The 15,479-nt window shown below is 39.4% G+C and overlaps 2 protein-coding genes across 2 annotated transcripts in view; both read left to right on the top strand.

Moving 5' to 3' along the window:
* Window positions 1–1,044: 1,044 nt before the first annotated feature.
* LOC115373679 (cell adhesion molecule 2-like) lies at window positions 1,045–4,000 on the top strand. The gene is made up of 5 exons (XM_030072177.1): window positions 1,045–1,199; window positions 1,866–2,174; window positions 2,643–2,724; window positions 3,426–3,525; window positions 3,620–4,000. The coding sequence occupies exons 1-5, from the start codon at window positions 1,064–1,066 to the stop codon at window positions 3,998–4,000; spliced, it is 1,008 nt and encodes a 335-aa protein (XP_029928037.1). The 5' UTR covers window positions 1,045–1,063.
* Window positions 4,001–10,664: 6,664 nt separating this feature from the next.
* LOC115373678 (uncharacterized) overlaps window positions 10,665–15,479 on the top strand; it is a 16,407-nt gene continuing 11,592 nt past the window's right edge. Inside the window, exons 1-3 of the mRNA XM_030072176.1 lie at window positions 10,665–10,745; window positions 10,900–11,187; window positions 12,337–12,684. Of these exons, the coding sequence (XP_029928036.1) occupies window positions 10,700–10,745; window positions 10,900–11,187; window positions 12,337–12,684 (682 nt within the window). The 5' untranslated portion in view covers window positions 10,665–10,699. The remainder of the gene's footprint in view (window positions 10,746–10,899; window positions 11,188–12,336; window positions 12,685–15,479) is intronic.

The following is a 15,479-nucleotide window of genomic DNA, read 5'->3' as shown; positions in this document are numbered from 1 at the left end:
GAGGTTTTGCATCATGAAAGCAATATCCCAGTGTCAGCCACAAAATATCTACTGGCAAATTTAACGTAAAAATCCAACAAAAATCCATGTCAGTGCTATAAGCTAGAGATCCAACATTTAGAAATAACGTGTACAAACATCTGAACCTCCAGACTCCTCTGAACTTGAGCCTCTTCCTTGTCTGATGAACCAACATGGCTGGAGCTCTTACACTGCTTCTGATTGGTCATCTGCTGCATGGTGAGTTGCGTGGTCATAACGCCTTGCTGTCTCCATGTCTCCCAGTGAACGAGAAAGAAACTTGAGATATGCTGTATTTCTCCAGTTTTTTTTGGTGAGAAACTTGCACAGTGGAATTGCTTTATGACTAAAGATATATTCTTCATACTTATGATTTCTGTTGCAGGTTCGTTGTGTGAGGTGTTTGACATTTTTATACCTGAGTCTATCGAGGTGCCAAGTGGATCCTGCGTGACCATCCCTTGCTCGTTTACCATAAAGGACCAATTTGAAAATAACTTAGATACAACGTGTAAAGGAGTATGGAGAATACATGACAAAGATGGCGACGATGTGTTTGGTGTCAGTGATCCACCTAGACAACAAACTACAGAGAGACTAACTGGAAACCTGACAGGAAACTTACAACAAAAAGACTGCACCACCACCTTGAACATGCGACCTGGTTACAATGGTTCATATTTTTTCAGGTTGCAATGTAAAAAATACCTGAAATATACATTTACAGAGAAGACTGTGCACATTTCAATCACAGGTAGGTCTTGATATCCCTTTATTGCCAGTTAATGTTACCCATTGAACATCTTCTTCACCTATAATGAAAGTCAATGCCATGAGGGACGGCTGTTCATTTAAAAACTGGTCTGATTGTTTCCTTACAGAAGTCGCTCCTCCCAAACTGACAGCAAATGCATGGAAGGTGAAGGAGGGGAAATCAGTGAATTTGAGCTGCTCTGCTGCGGCTCCCTGCGCCTCTCCACCGACTCTGATTTGGATGCCAAGCCTGGGTACAAGTCAGGTGACACGGGAGAAAATAGGGAACATGCCTACAGTCGTGACCTCTGTTCTGACCTTCACTGCGTCCAGAATCCACAACGGACAGACCATCTCCTGCTCAGTTATCTACAGCCAACAAAACGGCAGTGCGTTGTCTACTAACAAAACCCTCCATGTTTTATGTGAGTGAGCCAAACGTGACATTGTGATTGATGTTTTAAAATTTCACATTTAGAGGAGAAATATAGTCTCTTGATCCATTTGTTGTTTGTTGTTTGTTTGTTCCATGATGTCAGTGTTTGTGCTTCTGAAGACAAATGGGAGTTATTTGTATTATATAACACCGTATAACTCTCAATACTACAAAAATGCCATAAGGAATTAAGATACAGAGTGACATTGCATATGCCATGTGAAGACAGGTATATTTACCACAATCTATGTATGTATCTATCCATATTTGTGAATGAATACATTAATTTGTCGATTGATTTCCTGATTAGAGTAAGTGTAATGATTAGGGCAGCGAATCAGGCAGCCTTTTGTTCGAGTTGATGCCACCGGGTATGAGACAGTGGAAACTGCACATAACAGCTCTGATAAGATTTGTATCTATTAGAGTGGGAGTGGGAATATCACTGTGTTGCACTGGATAAGCATGGAGCGTTTGAGTCAGTGTGTAGTAAAGGTGAGCTTCCTCTCTGCTCTGATAGGTTGTTTACCGAATTACAGTCAAATGTTTAACAAATTGTTAGAGTTGAAATGATTTATTTTCATGCTCACATTGTGCCATTTTATGACAAAAATTAAAAACACCTTTCCGACCGTGCCCTTCTTGTTCCTCACAGCTCCCCCGCAGATCCTGCCCTCCTCTGGCTGCATCAGAGCTGCAGCCCACATCAACTGCTCCTGTGAGACGGAGGGAAACCCCTCTCCCGCTGTGGAGTGGCAGATGGACGGGAGACCTGTCAATGACTCTGACGCCTTCACCATCAGACATGAGCCTCTGAACGCCACGGGTCTGGTGAGGAGCTTCATCACCATTAATTCACAGGGGAAGGATTTGTCCACCCTGGTCTGCCACAGCACCAACTCTGTAGGATCTGCAAGGCTTCAGTTTTGTGTTCCCCCCCTGGAAACATCTGTAGAAAATCAAGGTTTGTCTTTTACCCAGTTAATGGCAGCGTTATTGATTCTGATGAACACACTTACCTATGTCCTGGCTTTATAGTTATGTATTAATCTTGTCGATCTTATATATGAAGCTCCTGAAACCTGTGCAATATTCTCAAAATCTGTGATATATTTCTGTTCATTTGTTTCCCCACTACTTCTAACCTCCATGTAGTACCAATAAATCTATTACATTCTTTCAAGCATTCAATTTTCTTTCTTTCTTTTTTTTTTTTTTTTTACTGCTGCTTACACTTTTCTATATATGGCTTCAAAACATTTCAAAACTTTCATTCTTTCTTTAATAATTTTGTGTTGCATTCGGTTTACTGTAATGTGACCTACAGGAGCTTTGCACCAAGTTGAATTTCTAGTTAACACACTTCTCTAATTCTGACTCTAATATCCATGCTAATCTAATCTTCTGTTCTCCCTTGTATGTTTGTGTTCAGGACGAGTGCTGTTGATTCTCTTAATTGCCACATTCGCTGGTTTCTTAGCAGCAGTCACACTATGTGCTCTACTGTTTATCAGGTACGGTGAATGGTTGGGAAAGCTACAGTCATCAGAAAATCTGTATTAAATTTACTGTGCCAGTGTTTATGCAAGTTTATGCAAGTGAGCTCAGTTAATTTGACACTTGGATGGTTTTGGATAAATGCCCCAGAGCCACAGCAGCTCTGTGAGTGGACAAACAAACCTCCAGTCCACACTTGTCAAATAACTGCCACTGAAAAATCGGCACTTAAAACTGGAAAATTTGTTATGATGTGATACATATATTAAAAAAAAAGTCTATACTCTTATAAGTCAAGTCACATTTATTCATCTGGCCCGTTTGAAACCAACAGGAACTGACCCAAAGCGCTTTACAATCGCAGCAGAAGGGTTCACAATACAAATATTATTATATTTGTATTGTATTTCTCACTTGTGGGGTTTTCACATGCAAAACGTTTGCACACTTGCAGCTCACATGTATCACATGTCTACCACAAACATGTGAACAGCAAACAGCAAAATTTTCTGACACGTTAACTGCCAGTGTGAAATTCAGCGACAAACACTGGAAAGTATGCTTCAAACACAGATCTAACCGCGATCTAAATTACAGGACTGTGAACAAGATGAATATTATTGGTCATTAGCAACTCTCTTGGTTGAAAATGTGCTGTGTGTAGTCTATAGGCTATACTGAATTTCTCAGCATTGTGAAGTCCTTCTGTATTTTTCAGGGCTCAGAGGAGCCGCCATAACCCTCCTAAGAGTCACACCACAGGTGGCACCAGTACAGCTGTGGTTAGCCAAGCTGTGACAAGTGGAGAGGGGAGTAAGGTAACTATCCTCAGACTGATCAGGTCTCTCGTTTAGGTGACCGCAGAGTGACTGGCACAATATTTGCAGCACTGACAGCTGTTTTGGATTTCAGGTGCAGACCATGCCTGAGGAGGAGATCTACATCAACACCAAGGAGCTGAGAGCGTCACCTCCATCTTCAGCAGCAACCATCTCTGAGGCAAGCCGCACCAACCTGCCAAGCTCTGAGCCACACAGTGCAAAAGGCCTCGGTGAAAGCTCGAGTGATGTGTTGTACTCCACTGTGTTCTGGAAGAGTAAGAAGAACTTGGAGAAGAACAAGGGAGGAGAATCACACGTCACGCCGCCGTGTGGTGAGTCCTACCTGGAGGAGGAGAGGTGTACGCTTCGCAGTGGCCGACGTAGTGTGAGCAAGATGGAGCCCCTATATGCGCAAATGAACAGTGAATATGCCCAAATAAACCCGAAAAACAGGAATAAGATGCAAAAGTAGATCACAATGTAGTATTTTTTTATACTTGAACACCATTTGAGGCAAAATTCGTTAGTAAATTGAAAATTTTGGGGGGTATTTTTTTCTCCCCCTTTGTCTTAGAATATGGAGCTGTGTAAATGTGTTATCTATCAACTTTTAAAATAAGCTAGGGTTCATTTGAAAGCTGATTCATGGTATATACATGCACAAAATATGTGTGTGTGTGTGTGTGTGTGTGTGTGTGTGTGTGTTACTTACATACTCAGTGGTTCCTGTTTAGTAAATTACAGGACACCTTTTCTCTTTTCCTGCTTTTTTGTACTGATTTTTTAATGTACATTTCTAATTTTAATTGTAATACTGTATTAGATATATGCAACTATGGATTGTAAATAGCTTTGTACTCATCTTTTTTTTTTTTTTTTACAAAGTAGATAGATGGACAGACAGATAGGCCAACAGATAGATAGGCCAATAGATAGATAGATAGATAGATGGGTAACCTGTGAGTATGAAATGCTGGGATTGCATTTCACTGTGATGGTACCTTGTATGATTATTTGCAACAAATAAACTTGATTGATTGATTGACTGATTGATAACATAATATTTCATCATTGTCTAAATGTAATTAATAACGCCTGAAACTTTCATGTGCATTGTTTTCAATAGAGCAGATTCTTGCATCAGTCATTCTTTCAGACTTGCTCTGTGGTTCAGGATGACTGATTTAAATCAGCTCAGCAAGTTTTATGTCTGAGACTGAATAGGAGGGTGTGTGTGTGAGTGTGTGTGTGTTTGTGTGTGAGGGGGGTCTTTGCACTATAACAGATCAGTGGGCCATCACAGACACTCTCATTCAGCAGCTCCTCTGGCAAGGTAAGACGTCATGCTCTTCATATCACTCATCAAGGAAAAATGTGAACCAAACAAGAAAAAAAAGTATATACATATTTTTTTTAAATTAAAAAACAAAACAAAACAGTAAACACTGAAATTGTTAGAGAATAACAGGTGAAGTCTGGCATCACTTGAAAGTCTGTTTCTGTTCATACTGATGTAAGTCTGGCTGTGTGGTTTTATGTTTCACGTTTTTGAAAATTTACATTTTTGCTTTGTTTTTCATAACTGTGCACGCATTGTTAATACATGGTATGAAATACCTGTTGCATTTTGGCCATGTATTTAGAGTATATCATTAGTATATCATAATTTAGTAATATTACACTGTTTGTTGCCCTGACATGTCATGCCAGGATGCTATCTCTTGTACATTGAATTTTATAGATAAATAATTTTCTTCCTTCTATGTTGAAACATGCCAAATTTATGTTACGGTGACAACAGTGATCTCACTGAAACTATGTAACTGCAGACTGTAACTTTTCCATCTTCATGACATAAACATGCCGTGTCGGAGCCTTTTTGCGCTAAGTTACCTGGTGGGTCCTCTGCATGACTGCCATGATTACTGGGTTTCAGAAATTAAAAGGTCGGACATGAGAAAATCCTGCTGTCTATGGACTATTTCTGATTTCTGCACAGCTGTCAGCTTTCTTCTCTGGTAAAATATACTTCATCTCTCTCTGTGTTGTCATTATCAGTTTTAAAAAGTCAATGGAACAACATCTCTGATACAAAAAGCACTAGAATATTTTATTTAATTATTTATTTTTTTGGTGTGGGTGGGTTGGTCTTGGCCCATTGAGGACTGGCATCATAGTCATCTCAGCGTTGCTACTTTCAGTACTACTACTGTGGATGGTTGAACTCAATGTTCAGTATTTTGCTATTCTATGTACATTAAAAAAGTGTGGATTTAAAGATGAAGGAGGACGACTGGAAAAAGTAGAGCAACTATCGAAAAAGAGATAGCCGACATGTCAAGAAATCTTCAAACCAATCCAAGCCGAGTGCAATAACGCATTGCTTCATGTTTTTTCTTGTTTGTTATAGAATTTGATTTTTGAAATTGAACCGAAGGTGTTGAAGACAGTACTATGAAACAGTGACAGCATGGTTTCCAATGGATAACTATGTCAGAATGGGCATGTTAACCATATAGCTGAGAGTAAACACTAACCAAAGTTTTAAACCTTTTACAGATCCAGATTGTGTTTGTTATTGTTTTGAGTCTAGGCTCTGTAGATACATAACTTCTCTAAATTAATTCCCCATTGTCGTTAACAGTAAAATACAAAGCAGAGTGTGCCACATATTTGGGTTAACCCAATGTTTAGACCACAAGCGTATCAGATCTGTATCTGTTGCATCAGACATGCAACAGATACACTCTCATTTTAATCTACGTAGCTGTAGCTCGCATATCAGCTGCATCTCACCAGCATAGCCACAGCATTAAGTGCCTTTTTACATATATATCTATATCTATATCTATCTATCTATCTATATGTGTATATATATATATATATATATATACATATATATATATATATATATATATATATATATATACTTTTTATACCTTGTCTATCTCTCTCTGCTTTACATGCACAAAAAAACAGGAAAATTTGCTCACTTTCTGTTTAAACCCCCAAACTTTACACACATAAATGAACAGTTGCTGCAAATTCTCATTATCTCACTAGTACGATAATCTTAGACATAAAAAGTGCTGTGTGTCAAAGCGCCAGCATGCATACAGTAGTGAACCACCTATCAAAGACATCAAGATCATTTTTGTGTCAATCTTCTCACATACAAAGGTGACCCAAGAGCCACACTTTTAAGAAGTCAGAATAGTCCTTTATCATCCAGTGGTTACAACACATAGAGAAAACATACAGCCATTGTCAGGCACCACTCAGAAAAGTGTGAGACTTGTTAGAGCTAGTTTAGCTTGACACAACAAAGGATGGTTTGTGGTGAGGCTTTGGGCTTTCACAGGAACGTCTCTGTGCATCACTGTTTCCAGTCACGAACAAAGTGGCTTGCATTCTCATTTATCTCCAGAAATAGGATGACTAAAGGAAAGCACCACAATTAACGCAAAAGTAATGTCTGCTATGCTTTCCCACCCCCCATTCCCCTCCCCTCACCACCCAAAGGGATATTGGTACAGCAGCAGGTGAGCAGCTGGGACATTGAAGTACCCACAGAGGTCGCTGCAGTGGAGGGGAGCTGTGTTGAGGTGCCCTGCCGCACACAACCCCATCAACGGGTCATATGGTACAAGTATGATAATGTACGTTATCCCAAAGTCTATGATGGACATAAATTTCTTAGTGTGGAAGCCCAGTTCAGAGGACGCACTTCAGTCCTGGGTAATGCTGCAGAGGGAGACTGCACACTGAAGATTAATGATGTGACAAGAGCTGACAGCAACCATAACAGCACTGTCGTTACTTTGTAGATGCCCCAGCCATCCTAAATGACTCCGCCTGCCACCTCATAGATGACAATCTGAGATGTGTCTGCAAGGCAGAAGCCCCCAAATGTGTCTTGTGAGGCCAGAAACCATCTTCGCAGTGACACCAAAGATCTGACAGTTTTACCCCAACGAACCCGGCCAAACACGTGTAAGCACAGCAGTATTTTATTTATTTATTTATTTTTTCCATTCTCTTCTGTCATGTTGTTTCCTTCACAGTTCTCCCATGGTTGTTGGCTGCAACAGCACTTGGAGTTGCTTTGCTGCTATGGTAGAAGAAGAGAAGAAGACATCTCAGCAACAGGTTTGTAGACATCCTTTCTTGTCATTCATCGTCATGATGTTTTTGGGAGTGTTAATCTATTTTAAATCATCCATAGACCACAGCAAGACCTGAGGCTTTATACTCCGAGGACAGATATCCCTATGTGCAATGATTAGGATAAGCATGTAAATATGCTATGTAACAAACAATTTATCATTGTGAGCAGTTTGCATAAGTAATGTGTTTTATGTGTCTTTGTAATTACCTCATCTTCACCTCTCAACACTTGCACTCAGAGTTCCATTCATTTTCTGTATTCAGATTCACCTGTACAAACTGAGTGTCACACACACACACACACACACACACACACACACACACACACACACACACACACACACACACACCTGAGGGCAATATTGACCTGATCTGCATGTCTTTCAAAAGTTGCAAACACAGGGACAAACATGCACAGGGAAACACAGAAACACAGAAAGGACAGTCACCTAAATAAGAAACTGACTCACCCGAGTTTGTTAACCCGAAGTTTAACTGGGATTTTTTGGTCCAAGACGAGAGAGTCCATTCTGTTATTCTGGTAATTTATGCTCTGAAGCTCAGCTGGTTTCTTAGCTGAAAATTGTTAAAAAGTCTGTCTTATATAATATAATCGAATAATTTTAGATTTGCTTCAGTGTTAAAACATTCTTATCCCTTTGTTTGCTTAATTTCACCTGTTACTTTGTTTGCTCCTCTTGCTTATGAATACATATTAATCAGTCACTCTTCCCCATTATCCCACTCTGCCTTTTGAACTCTTTGGATGAAAAGCAGGAGAGCTGATATGCCTGTATTCTGCATGGGATGACATTTACATTTCTGATTCAAGAGGCAAGGAATATAACGTTCTGGCTTTCTTGTCGCCATAGTGAATCCTTTTGTCTGCACTCCTGGCTTTTCAAGTTCATCGTGAACGCACCTCAGTCAGCTTCACCAAACTCAGACTCCTGAGGAAGAAACTCAAGGTGACGAGAAATGAGGAACACCCTGAGCCGACTGTACTCGTGTATTCAGCTGTTCTGAAACTAAAAAACTCGATATACCAAGTCAGGTTTGCTCAGCTCAGAGTTCAGGGTCACACTCAGGGTTTGGGGAACCATCTTCCTGAAATGATTCAAACCCAGGGCCTTTTCTGTTATGAGGCCACAGTGTTTAACACGGTGTCACTGTCATCCGCCCTCCGCCTTCAGCTCAGTTTCACCCAGAGATGCACTTCAGCTACAAGTGAGAATAACAAGCAACACCCTTGTTAACAGAGCCGGCCATATGCATGAGCAAACTAGATGCCTGCTGAAGGCCCCCGTGGCTTTTTTTTTTTGTTTTGTTTTTTTTGGAATTTCTGCCTTACTCAATAGTGCACAAGACATTCAAGCACTTCCTTGGTTGGGGACAACTGCTCTCTGTTCCATAATGTTTACTGAATAATGATCGCATCTGAGCAAAGAAAAGAGTCATTTCTGAGTTTGTAAAGGATTGGTATTTGGTGTACATGTTCTTAATGTCTTTTTTTTTCCTTTTTTTTTTTTTTTTTTTGCTCTTTACTTGGGCCAAGAGATTTGACAATCTGCCAACCCCCCTTATAAGTTATATTAAATTGTATGTCTGAGCTGCTCTTTAAGTGACAGAAACATCCTAGTGGTATTATTAGTCACGGGCAAACAGTTAGCTCTCTGTTAACAAAAAAAAAAAAAAAAAAAAAAAAAAAAAAGTTATGTTGTAAGAAACAGAGGAGGTGTTGATCGCTTTATGTTCACTGATCTTTAAAAATACATCTGTGAAGTTCCTCATTTTCAGTGGACCAACCTCACTTCTAAGGCACTTCACTTCCCCTTCCCATCCTCCATCTATCTGCTCAGCAAAACTCAACGAAAGGTGAGTTATAAGTTACTTTATTTGCACAGAATTTCGTAGATTTCACAGCACAGACATTATTTGTAGATATTTTTCTGTGAACTGTTGCATTTGTTGATCTGATGTATGATGAACTTTTGAAATGAACTGATGAAAGTTTATACTTTAGATTAGGGGATGCAGAAGCACTTGTACATGACTTAGAACTGATGCAGTAATACATTCAGGCATTTTTTTAAAACAGATGAGGGACGGTCCTCATTCATAATATATCAAAAACTCATCAGGTAAAAATTTACTTGTGATTTCTTTGTCATAGTTAACTCATCATTTGCAGATGACTTACAACATATTTGTGATATCAACATAGCACTTATTTATCATTTACAACGGTGTATCGAGTGTGGCTAGATATTTTGACAGATAAATAACCATAAACCAAATTAAGAGAAACTATTTTAGCCCTTTGTGCAGAAATGCCTACGAAAAAAAAAAATCTAAATATCATGAAACATGATAGTAAGTAAGTTGTGGATACTCAAAAATGAATATAGATAACATCAGTGAAAGTTAATTCATGCTGTGTTGTTTTCTCACTGTACGTTCACAAAACTACTACCACAAAAATACTGAATATATAACTGAAACTAAATAAACTAGTAATTTAACAATAAATTAAATTACATTAAATTACATTACATTACATTAAATTAGAATCCAAATCTGGTTGAAATATAACTACAAGGAAGGTGAAATAAATGTAAAATACTAAAAAATGAACGTTATATTACAAGAAAAAACTGGTCTCTGTGCCACTGATGGTTGGACTGACAGGTCATATAAGAGATCAGTTCATCTCATTATCAAAACTACAATTTGATTTACAAACAAAGGAAATGTTTCGCAATTTTTCAACAGGAAAAGTTTTAATGTCTGTCTGCACACTAAACCTGGAAGAGGTTTTGCATCATGAAAGCAATATTCCAGTGTCAGCCACAAAATATCTACTGGCAAATTTAACGTAAAAATCCAACAAAAATCCATATCAGTGCTATAAGCTAGAGATCCGACATTTAGAAATAACGTGTACAAACATCTGAACCTCCAGACTCCTCTGAACTTGAGCCTCTTCCTCGCCTGACGGACCAACATGGCTGGAGCTCTTACACTGCTTCTGATTGGTCGTCTGCTGCACGGTGAGTTGCGTGGTCATAACGTCTTGCTGTCTTCATGTCTCCCAGTGAGCGAGATATGCTGTATTTCTCCAGTTTTTTTGGTGAGAAACTTGCACAGTGGAATTGCTTTATGACTATAAAGATATATTCTTCATACTTACGATTTGTGTTGCAGGTTCCTTGTGTGAGGAGTTTAACATTTTTATGCCTAAGTCTATCAGAGTGCCAAATGGATCCTGCGTGACCATCCCTTGCTCGTTTACCATAAAGGACAAATATAGATATTACTTAGATACAACGTGTGAAGGAGTATGGAGAATACATAACAAAGATGGCGATGATGTGTTTGGTGTCAGTGATCCACCTAGACAACAAACTACAGAGAGACTAACTGGAAACCTGACAGGAAACTTAAAGCAAAAAGACTGCACCACCACCTTGAACATACGACCTGGTTATAATGGTGAATATTTTTTCCGGTTGCAATGTAAAATTGTCCTGAAAAATACATTTACACAGATGTCTGTGCACATTTCAATCACAGGTAGGTCTTGATATCCCTTTATTGCCAGTTAACGTTACCCATTGAACATCTTCTTCACCTATAATGAAAGTCAAGCGATGAAGCCATGAGGGACGGCTGTTCATTTAAAAACTGGTCTGATTGTTTCCTTACAGAAGTCGTTCCTCCCAAACTGACAGCACATGCATGGAGGGTGAGGGAGGGGAAATCAATGAATTTGAGCTGCTCTGCTGCGGCTCCCTGTATCTCTCATCTGCCGACTCTGATTTGGACGCCAAGCCTGGGTACAAGTCAGGTGACACGGGAGAAAATAGGGAACATGCCTACAGTCGTGATCTCTGTTCTGACCTTCACTGCGTCCAGAATCCACAACGGACAGACCATCTCCTGCTCTGTTATCTACAGCCAACAAAACGGCAGTGCGTTGTCTACTAACAAAACCCTCCATGTTTTATGTGAGTGAGCCAAACGTGACATTGTGATTGCTGTTTTAAAATTTCACATTTAGAGGAGAAATATAGTCTCTTGATCCGTTTGTTGTTTGTTGTTTGTTGTTTGTTTGTTCCATGATGTCAGTGTTTGTGCTTCTGAAGACAAATGGGAGTTATTTGTATTGTATAACACCGTATAACTCTCAATACTACAAAAATGCCATAAGGAATTAAGATACAGACTGACATTGCATATGCCATGTGAATACAGGCATATATACCACAATCTATGTATGTATCTATCCATATTTGTGAATGAATACATTAATTTGTCGACTGATTTCCTGATTAGAGTAAGTGTAATGATTAGGGCAGCGAATCAGGCAGCCTCTTGTTCGAGTTGATGCCACCGGGTATGAGACAGTGGAAACTGCACATAACAGCTCTGATAAGATTTGTATCTATTAGAGTGGGAGTGGGAATATCACTGTGTTACACCGGATAAGCATGGAGCGTTTGAGTCAGTGTGTAGTAAAGGTGAGCTTCCTCTCTGCTCTGATAGGTTCTTTACCAATTTACAGTCAAATGTTTAACAAATTGTTAGAGTTGAAATGATTTATTTTCATGCTCACATTGTGCCATTTTATGACAAAAATTAAAAACACCTCTCCGACCGTGCCCTTGTTGTTCCTCACAGTTTCTCCGCAGATCCTGCCCTCCTCTGGCTGCATCAGAGCTGCAGCCCAGATCAACTGCTCCTGTGAGATGGAGGGAAACCCCTCTCCCGCTGTGGAGTGGCAGATGGACGGGAGACCTGTCAATGACTCTGACGTCTTCACCATCAGACATGAGCCTCTGAACGCCACGGGTCTGGTGAGGAGCTTCATCACCATTAATTCACAGGGGAAGGATTTGTCCACCCTGGTCTGCCACAGCACCAACTCTGTGGGATCTGCAAGGCTTCAGTTTTATGTTCCCTCCCTGGAAACATCTGTAGAAAATCAAGGTTTGTCTTTTACCCAGTTAATGGCAGTGTTATTGATTCTGATGAACACACTTACCTATGTCCTGGCTTTATAGTTATGTATTAATCTTGTCGATCTTATATATGAAGCTCCTGAAACCTGTGCAATATTCTCAAAATCTGTGATATATTTCTGTTCATTTGTTTCCCCACTACTTCTAACCTCCATGTAGTACCAATAAATCTATTACATTCTTTCAAGCGTTCAATTTTCTTTCTTTCTTTTTTTTTTTTTTTTGTTTTTTTTACTGCTGCTTACACTTTTCTATATATGGCTTCAAAACATTTCAAAACTTTCATTCTTTCTTTAATAATTTTGTGTTGCATTCGGTTTACTGTAATGTGACCTACAGGAGCTTTGCACCAAGTTGAATTTCTAGTTAACACACTTCTCTAATTCTGACTCTAATATCCATGCTAATCTAATCTTCTGTTCTCCCTTGTATGTTTGTGTTCAGGACGAGTGCTGTTGATTCTCTTAATTGCCACATTCGCTGGTTTCTTAGCAGCAGTCACACTATGTGCTCTACTGTTTATCAGGTACGGTGAATGGTTGGGAAAGCTACAGTCATCAGAAAATCTGAATTAAATTTACTGTGCCAGTGTTTACGCAAGTTTATGCAAGTGAGCTCAGTTAATTTGACACTTGGATGGTTTTGGATAAATGCCCCAGAGCCACAGCAGCTCTGTGAGTGGACAAACAAACCTCCAGTCCACACTTGTCAAATAACTGCCACTGAAAAATCGGCACATAAAACTGGAAAATTTGTTATGACGTGATGCATATATTATAAGAAAAAAGTCTATACTCTTAAAAGTCAAGTCACATTTATTCATTTGGCCCATTTAAAACCAACAGGAATTGACCCAAAGCGCAGCAGAAGAGTTCACAATACAAATGTAGATTAAAAGAGTAATGCATAAAATCCAAGACTAAGATCCCTTATAAAAGAAAACACATGTGAAGTAAACCACATGTGGTTTTGGATGCATTGATTCACATGTGATTCTCATGTTGGTTTTTCACATATGTATTTCTCAAATGTAGGAGTTTATGTGCCACATGTCAAGTTATCACAAGTGTCCAAAACACGTTTGCAGTTCGCTTGCGTATTTCTCACTTGTGGGGTTTTCACATGCAAAACGTTTGCACACTTGCAGCTCACATGTATCACATGTCTACCACAAACATGTGAACAGCAAACAGCAAAATTTTCTGACACGTTAACTGCCAGTGTGAAATTCAGCGACAAACACTGGAAAGTATGCTTCAAACACAGATCTAACCGCGATCTAAATTACAGGACTGTGAACAAGATGAATATTATTGGTCATTAGCAACTCTCTTGGTTGAAAATGTGCTGTGTGTAGTCTATAGGCTATACTGAATTTCTCAGCATTGTGAAGTCCTTCTGTATTTTTCAGGGCTCAGAGGAGCCGCCATAACCCTCCTAAGAGTCACACCACAGGTGGCACCAGTACAGCTGTGGTTAGCCAAGCTGTGACAAGTGGAGAGGGGAGTAAGGTAACTATCCTCAGACTGATCAGGTCTCTCGTTTAGGTGACCGCAGAGTGACTGGCACAATATTTGCAGCACTGACAGCTCTTTTGGATTTCAGGTGCGGACAATGCCTGAGGAGGAGATCTACATCAACACCAAGGAGCTGAGAACGGCACCTCCGTCTTCAGCAGCAACCATCTCTGAGGCAAGCCGCACCAACCTGCCAAGCTCTGAGCCACACAGTGCAAAAGGCCTCGGTGAAAGCTCAAGTGATGTGTTGTACTCCACTGTGTTCTGGAAGAGTAAGAAGAACTTGGAGAAGAACAAGGGAGGAGAATCACACGTCACGCCGCCGTGTGGTGAGTCCTACCTGGAGGAGGAGAGGTGTACGCTTCGCAGTGGCCGACGTAGTGTGAGCAAGACGGAGCCCCTATATGCGCAAATGAACAGTGAATATGCCCAAATAAACCCGAAAAACAGGAATAAGATGCAAAAGTAGATCACAATGTAGTATTTTTTTTATACTTGAACACCATTTGAGGCAAAATTCTTTAGTAAATTGAGAATTTTTGGGGGGATTTTTTTCTCCCTCTTTGTCTTAGAATTTGGAGCTGTGTAAATGTGTTGTCTATCAACTTTTAAAATAAGCTAGGGTTCATTTGAAAGCTGATTCATGGTATATATATGCACAAAATATGTGTGTGTGTGTGTGTGTGTGTGTGTGTGTGTGTGTGTGTGTTACTTACATACTCAGTGGTTCCTGTTTAGTAAATTACAGGACACCTTTTCTCTTTTCCTGCTTTTTTGTACTGATTTTTTAATGTACATTTCTAATTTTAACTGTAATACTGTATTAGATATATGCAACTATGGATTGTAAATAGCTTTGTACTCATCTTTTTTTTTTTTTTTTTTTTACAAAGTAGATAGATGGACAGACAGATAGGCCAACAGATAGATAGGCCAATAGATAGATAGATAGATAGATAGATAGATAGATAGATAGATAGATAGATAGATAGATAGATGGGTAACCTGTGAGTATGAACTGCTGGGATTGCATTTCACTGTGATGGTACCTTGTATGATTATTTGCAACAAATAAACTTGATTGATTGATTGACTGATTGATAACATAATATTTCATCATTGTCTAAATGTAATTAACAATGCCTGAGACTTTTATCTGCATTGTTTTCAATAGAGCAGATTCTTGCATGAGGCCACAGTCATTCTTTCAGACTTGCTCTGTGGTTCAGGATGACCGATTTAAATC

The sequence above is a fragment of the Myripristis murdjan genome, chromosome 16, assembly GCF_902150065.1.
Source record: "Myripristis murdjan chromosome 16, fMyrMur1.1, whole genome shotgun sequence".
NCBI lineage: Eukaryota > Metazoa > Chordata > Actinopteri > Holocentriformes > Holocentridae > Myripristis > Myripristis murdjan.
The sequence above is the reverse complement of the archived record's forward strand: the minus strand, read 5'-3'. Positions and strand labels throughout refer to the sequence as shown.